A 6,887-nucleotide genomic window follows, 5' to 3' on the forward strand; every position below is an offset into this window, starting at 1 on the left:
CACTGCACTCCAGTCTGGGCGACAGAGTGAGACTCCAACTCAAAAAAAAAAAGAAAGGACCCTTGTTTCTGCCTGTGTACCTGGGGAGTCTAGTATCTGGCCCAGCAAGCTTAGGCCCCTCTTGTTTGTAACAGCCAAAGATGTTTTGGACAAAGTCTCATGACTTTCCCTTCCTTCACATCCAGAAAGCTGCTTTACTACCCACACTCAGTCTCCTACTCAACTCTTGTAATTATAGCCCTGTGTTGATCCCTGTGTGTTTACACTGATTATATGTCTGTCCTGTCTCTCCTAAGGGTAGGGAGTGTGTCTGATCTTACTGACACGTACCCAAAGTGGCTAGCTCAGCCTCATGCCCATCATCTGCCACTGTTCACCCTCTCTGTCTAACCTACACTGGGAAAATCTGCTTCTCCCCATCAGGGACTGCAGCCTCGTACAAACACCTCTAACCCTCCTTCACAGCTTCACCAATATATCCGATACAAATCATCTTCTCACTTTCCCTGAGACAGACCAACTTTCCAGCCCCAAGCCTTATCTATTACACCCCTACTTCCAGTCTAGAAAGATCCTCCCACCTCCTCATTATCCTTCAAAATCCATCCTAATTCCTAACCCATTCAAATGAGAAATCTGACCTAAATCCTACCCATCCCTGTACCCTGCCTCCTCTATGAATGCTCCTCAGACCATTCCACCCTCAGGGACCTATCTCCTTGAACTTCCTCCCACAGTGACTGAACCACTCATCAGCACTGAGCACTTGCTGCTTTTCATTGTCACATATGTGTTCTCACATGTAAGCCTTGTTCCCAGGATATATGACATACTCCAGAAACCAGGAACTCTCTTTTACAGTTCTTTATAACTTCCCTTCTTACACTGTGTAAGGCATAGAAACACATAAATACCTGTTGAGTGAGAATCAAATTTCACACATTTTGAGAGCAAATTTTAGGAGGATCATGCTTAACTGGGCTACGCTTTCCCTAATTATAGCACTTAGGATTCTGGATTGAAATTGTCCAGGTGCTTGTCTGTCTCCCCTCACTAACCTGTAATTGTGGGAGCAGAAACTCTGTATGCCCTGTTCACCAGTAGAGTGCACAATGCCTGGCACACAGTAGGCATTTAATTAAATGTTGGTTGAAGGCCAAGTGTGGTGGCTCACTCATGTAATTCCAGCACTTTGGGAGGCTGAGATGGGTAGATCACTTGAGCCTAGGAGGTCGAGACCAGCCTGGGCAACTTAGCAAGACCTCGTCTCTACAAAAAACTAGCTGGGTGTAGTGGTGCATGCCTGTAGTCCCAGCTGCTCAGGAGGCTGAGACGGAAGGATTGCCTGAGTCCAGGAGGTCAAGGCTGCAGTGAGTCATAATTGGGCCACTGTACTCCAGCCTGAGTGACAGAGTGAGATCCCAACTCAAAAAAGAAAAAAAAAATGTAGGCCGGGTGTGGTGGCTCAAGTCTATAATCCCAGCACTTTGAGAGGTCAAAGGGAGAGGATTGCCTGAGCCCACGGGTTTGAGACCAGCCTGGACAACATGGTGAGACCACATCTCTACAATAAATAAACAAGTAGCCAGGTGTGGTAGCTCGCACCTGTAGATCTGGCTACTTGGAAGCTTGAGGCAGAAGGATCACCAGAGCCCAGAAGGTCTGTGAACATGCCACTGCACTCCAGCCTGGGCAACTGAGTGACTCCAACTCAAAAAAAATTGTTGGTTCAATGAGTGAATATTGTTTCCCCCCTTGCTGCCACCAGGAGTTGGTGAACAAGTTAGGCAGAGCTGAGGCCCTGGGGGTGATGGGGCAATTGCTCCCATGTTAGTGGTAACTCCCAGCTGCCCACCACCCAACCAGTGCAATGCACATGCTCACCGCAGTGTGCCCATCCTCATCATACTGCCGCAGCTGTCCCAGGAACTCCAGGTGCTTCTTTTCCTCTTCCAGCTGAGCCACGGCCTGTTCGCTGCGCTGTAGCCGCTGCTGGGTTCCTGCCAGCTCATCCCGAAGCCACTGATTTTCCTGGCACAGCCGACGCACCTGAGCCCGCAGCTTCTGTTTCTCCGACTCCACTGTGCTCAGGTGGCTGGCTAGAGCCAGCATCACCTAGGTGGGCACATCCTGTGAGCTCTAGACTCTGGAGGGGAGTGTTCAGGGATAGGCAGGAAGGGAGCCTACTGAAAGGTGGCCAGACTGGCAGGGGCACAAGGAGGGGGTGGTAACGATGACTCTACCTTTAAAATATACCCTGATCTACTTTCTCGCCACCTCCATTATCCTATGCCAGGCCACTATCAATTCCCACCTGGATTACTATAATAGCCTCCTCACTGGCCTCTCTTGTTTCTGCCCTTATTTCCCTAGAGTCTACTGGACGCCAGATACTGTTAAGTTAGACCACATCATTCCTCTTCTGAAAACATTCCAAGAGTTTCATTGCACTCAAAGTAAAAGCAAAGTCCTCACAATGACCTCTGAGTTCCACACAATGTGTCTCCCTCCCTCTCCCCCAAACCCATTGCCCCCAGACTTAATTTTCAACTTTGCTTCCTTTTTTTTTTTGAGTTAGATTCTAACTTTGTCATCCAGGCTGGAGTGCAATGGCACGCTCACGGCCACCACAGCCTCAACCTGCTGGGCTCAGGCAATCCTTCCGCTTTAGTCTTCCAAGTAGCTGGAACTACAGGCATGTTTCCACGCCTGGCTTATTTTTTGATTTATTGTAGAGATGAGGTCTCGCCAAGTTGCCCAGGCTGGTCTCGAACCCCTGAGCTCAGGCAATCCTATCGCCTCCACCTCTCAAAGTGCTGGGATTACAGGCGTGAGCTACCATGCCCGGCTTGCTTCTCCTTATTAACTACTGCAGCCACACTGACCCCTCACTGTTCATTGAATACACCGGGCGCCTCCCGTTCAAGGCCTTTGCGTGTGTTGCTTTCTCTGCTTAGGATGTCCTTCCCCTGCTTATTGCATGACTCCTTCCCTCACCTTCAAATCTTTGCCTGAATGGCACCTTTTCAGGAAGCCTTTCTTGACCATCCTATCTAAAATTATATGCCCTCTCCTTAGGCCTTGGTCCCCTTCCCTACTTTATTTTTATCCTTAGCAATTATCACGCTGGCATACTGAATCATTTACTTATCTATCTGTGTATTATCTGGCTCTCCCAGCTAGATGGTAAGCTCCAAGATGGCAAAGATTTTTACTGTTGTGTTCAGTGAGGTATCTCCAGTGTCCAGAAGAGTTTCTGGGCCAGGCTCGGTGGCTCAGCCTCTAATCCCAGCACTTTGGAAGGTCGAGGCGAGTGGATTGCCTGAGCCTACAGGTTTGAGACCCGCCTGGGCAACTTGGTGAGACCTCGTCTCCATGATAAATCAAAAATCAGCTAGGCGTGGTAGCGCGCACCTGTAGTTCCGGCTACTTGGAAGGCTGGTTGAGGCTGCGGTGGCCATGAGTGTGCCACTGCACTCCAGCTTGGGCAATAGAGTGAGACTCCAACTCAAAAAAAAAAAAAAAGAGTTTCTGGCACATAGTAGGGGCTTAATATATATTTACTGAATGAATGCAAGTGTCTAGGCCAAGGTGATTGCCAGTGACCCCAAATGCTCATCCATCCACCCCCCAGATCATGTGAAACCACCTCTGCCCTCTCACCTGGGCCTCACTCAGCCCCAGCTCAATGTTTTCCATAGAACGACGCAGCTGCCGGGCCTTCTCATGCACCAGCCCCTCCTCGTGACCTCCCTGCTGCAGACACTCAATAGTCTGGGACAAGCTTTGCAGCACAGCCTGGTGCTCACTGTGTAGGGCCTCCAGCCCCTGGCTCACCAGCCGAGTGCTCCCCAGGATCTCCTCTTGGCTCAGTCGGTGCCCTGCAGGCTCATCCCGCTGCCCCAACACCAGGCCTGACATCCTGGCCAGGGGGACCTCGCCTGGTCTAGGGAGAAACAACAGAGTCCAGCTGGGGTAAAGGTGAGACAGAGTCTGAGCGACTTGGTTAGAGGGTGATGGGGATTCAAGTGAAGGAATAAACTATGGGTGACCCTGTGGCTTAGTTGGAGAGAGAGAGTGGCCACTATGGTCTTATAGTCTTTGAGACAGTTCATCTTCTTCTCTCTTTGTCCACAAAGCTAAGGTTGTGGACAAAGAGAGAGGAAGATGAACTGTCTCAAAGACTATAAAAGGAACGAAGGTGTTTAGTACTGGCAGAGGGGTTTTAGGACTTCACAAGAGAGCAGAAAAGTAGTTGGAGAGAGAGCTTGGGTTAGGAAAAGGAATCTGGATGAGAAACAACACTACAGGGATCACAGGGGTATATGTAAGAGTTGCAAAGGAAACAGGATTAAAGCAGTCAGAAGATATGCAGAAAGTAGTGCAGGGGGGTAGAAAAAAAGAGAATATGTTTCACAGTTAAATCAAGGAAGAAAGGGGAAAGAAGAAAACAGGAGCCTTCCTTGCAGGATCCAGATGAGAGGGCCCCAGAAGGCTCAAGGTCTTCAGGCTGCATCACCCATGGAACCAAGCCCAAAATCTCCAAACCTGGTCAGCCCTGCCTCTTTTTCCACTAACTTTCAACCCACAGTTTTCGCCCCTTTTTCCGGGGCTCCACTACTCAGGTTGCCTTCCCACTTCTTCAAAAGGGCCTTGTTTCTCATCTTTGAAGTCCTCCTACCTGTGTATAGAGCAGGATCCCTGGCTGCAGCATGCAGGCCCCAGGCCGGAAGAAACTCTACTCAGCAGCTAGGGATTCAGAAGAATCTGCCCTGCCCAAAGTCCAGAAGTCCAGCGTTCCCACTCCTTCTCTTACCACTTCACAGCCACCCAAAGGACCTGACACAGAGCTCCACCCAAGACAAACACCCTCCCTCCTTCTGCCCACAGGTCTTCAAAGACGCCCAATTCCCTTCTCCTTCCCCAAGCCAGCCTCCCATCCCAGGCCTGGGGAGCTACTTTCTCCCAAGCAGCGAGTGAGAAAAAGATTTAATCAGAGACCCGCGGCAAGGATCGTGTCTGGGAAGAGTGAGGAGAAAGACCTGGTCACTCCTAGCCCAGTCACTTGCACGGCTTTGTCTCTGGCACGATCACCTACTCACAGGCTCTGAGAGGAATCACCTTAGGGTGCCTCCCAAATGCCTGACGATGCAGGGAAGAACGGGAGGACTGCTGAGCGGCTGCAGGGTCACAGAGAAACGCGGCACTGGGATTTGGTCTCCCGGACCTGGGAATGCAGTTGAGAAGTGTCTCGGGCTGTCGACCTGCCTGGGGCCCAGGGTGGGGATACAGTGAGGTGGGCGGGGGCGCAGGGGCGATGTGCGAGTGGACGACCGAGGTCTGAATCGCGGACGAGGACCTGGGAGCCTGACAGTCCCGAGGTCACTGAGTCAGTCGGTCGCGCAGGGGGCGGGGCAGGCCGTCTGTCTGTCTGGATGCCGAGGGGCGGGAAGAATCGCGGCGGGGCGGAGTTTTTGAGTCCGGAGTTTAGTGAGGTCTGTTGGAGGCAGTTTGTTCATCTGTCTGGGGGTGCCAGAATAAGAATTGGCGGGGACTTCATCCCTCGGCCCCAGAGGTACCCTTAAAGACTTACCTGCAGTCTGTCGGTCTGGCTGACGCTCTTGCAGTACTGGCCCTTTAAATTAATCATGGCTGCCGCTCGAGGCAATTGTTTTGACGGCTCCGAGGGGCGGAGTCTGTTCTCTAGTCACGCGACCTGAGAGCTGCCCAAGGATTGGTTCTGAGCACGTTAGGGAAGGACAGGAAGTAGGTGTGTTGCTTAGAATCCAGTTTTCTGCCCGCCTTCTTTTACGTTATTGGGGAGCGACGGCGCCGGGAGTAAGCGACATCATCTGGGAGCGCCGGGCAGCCTGGCTAGCGGTACGGGTGGTGTGTAGAGTCCGGCACAGCCTCGCCACCCCTATGGCCTTGTGGGCACTTACCCGCGCTCTGGGCTCCCTGACACTGGCGCCGCCGACTGCCGCCGCCCCTATCTCGAGTCTGCTCCCCGTTGCCCAGGTAATTTACCTTACACGGAAATAAGGCTGTCTCCATTTGGGCTGCCGGAGAGGGGATGGGAGACCCGAGATGCGAGTCTTGCTAGGAGTCACGTACGCCAGTGACCTTGTATAAATTACGCTCGACCTCAGCTTTCTGCTTTATAAATGTTGCTATCTCATAGAGCGAGTTCTTCAGATGAGATAGTGGAGGTGAAAGTGTTTTGCGGATCGCCAGTTGTACAGGCTTCAGTAGTTAACATTTATCGAGTGCCTATAATAAGCCAGACATAAGTAATAGACGTTTCAAATAAATGAACTCCTTTCAACCGCTCTATAAGGTAGTTATTCTTATTCTCATTTTACTGGCAAGAAAATCGATACAGTCCAAGGTCACACACCAACTATAGGAGCTAGACAATGTGGCTTCAGAGCCTGTGCTCTTTTTCTTTTCTTTTCTGAGACTGGGTCTCACTATGTTGCTCAGGCTGGTCTCAAACTCTTGGCCTCAAGCGATTCTTTCACCTTGGTCTCCCAAACTGTCAGGACTGCAGGTATGAGCCTCAGTGCCCATCCCTAGCCTGTGCTCTTAACCATTATGATATGATACCTACAAGGATGAGTTGTTGCTGAGATTAGAGAACACAGGGCAAGAAACGAATAGGGGCCGCTGGTGAAAGCATCCTGAGATCCCTAGTGGGTGACTGGTGCATCAGAGAAAGGTTGTAAGTCTTGAGAAGCTCTCAAGCTGACTATGGTAGAGTTTGGCAGATGCATCTTAAAATTCAAACCAGGCCAGGCTCGGTGGCTCAGCCTGTAATCCCACGCTTTGGGAGGCCGAGGTGAGTGAATTGCCTGAATCCCACGGGTTCGAGACCCACCTGGGCAACT

The 6,887-nt window shown here is 51.2% G+C and overlaps 2 protein-coding genes across 8 annotated transcripts in view; one reads left to right on the plus strand and one right to left on the minus strand.

The window, feature by feature from the left end:
* Window positions 1-5,683, minus strand: part of KLC4 (kinesin light chain 4) — a 15,089-nt gene extending 9,406 nt beyond the window's left edge. Inside the window, exons 1-4 of one of the 6 annotated variants that reach the window (XM_008066124.1) lie at window positions 5,006-5,425; window positions 4,682-4,772; window positions 3,664-3,946; window positions 1,885-2,115 (exon numbers count right to left, since the gene is read on the minus strand). In XM_008066124.1, coding sequence (XP_008064315.1) covers window positions 1,885-2,115; window positions 3,664-3,921 — 489 coding nt within the window. In that variant the 5' untranslated portion in view covers window positions 3,922-3,946; window positions 4,682-4,772; window positions 5,006-5,425. Of the gene's footprint in view, window positions 1-1,884; window positions 2,116-3,663; window positions 3,947-4,681; window positions 4,773-5,005; window positions 5,426-5,593 lie in introns of those variants that run through there. The other 5 variants (XM_008066123.1, XM_008066126.1, XM_008066125.1 and 2 more) reach the window with 5 other exon arrangements.
* A 172-nt stretch (window positions 5,684-5,855) lies between these two features.
* The window catches only part of MRPL2 (mitochondrial ribosomal protein L2), a 3,913-nt gene continuing 2,881 nt past the window's right edge, over window positions 5,856-6,887 (plus strand). Inside the window, exon 1 of one of the 2 annotated variants that reach the window (XM_021716615.1) lies at window positions 5,856-6,018. In XM_021716615.1, the coding sequence (XP_021572290.1) occupies window positions 5,923-6,018 (96 nt within the window). In that variant the 5' untranslated portion in view covers window positions 5,856-5,922. The remainder of the gene's footprint in view (window positions 6,019-6,887) is intronic. The other variant, XM_008066129.2, reaches the window with a different exon arrangement.

This window comes from Carlito syrichta, unplaced genomic scaffold (genome assembly GCF_000164805.1).
Source record: "Carlito syrichta isolate Samal-C Ts95f unplaced genomic scaffold, Tarsius_syrichta-2.0.1 Scaffold308847, whole genome shotgun sequence".
NCBI lineage: Eukaryota > Metazoa > Chordata > Mammalia > Primates > Tarsiidae > Carlito > Carlito syrichta.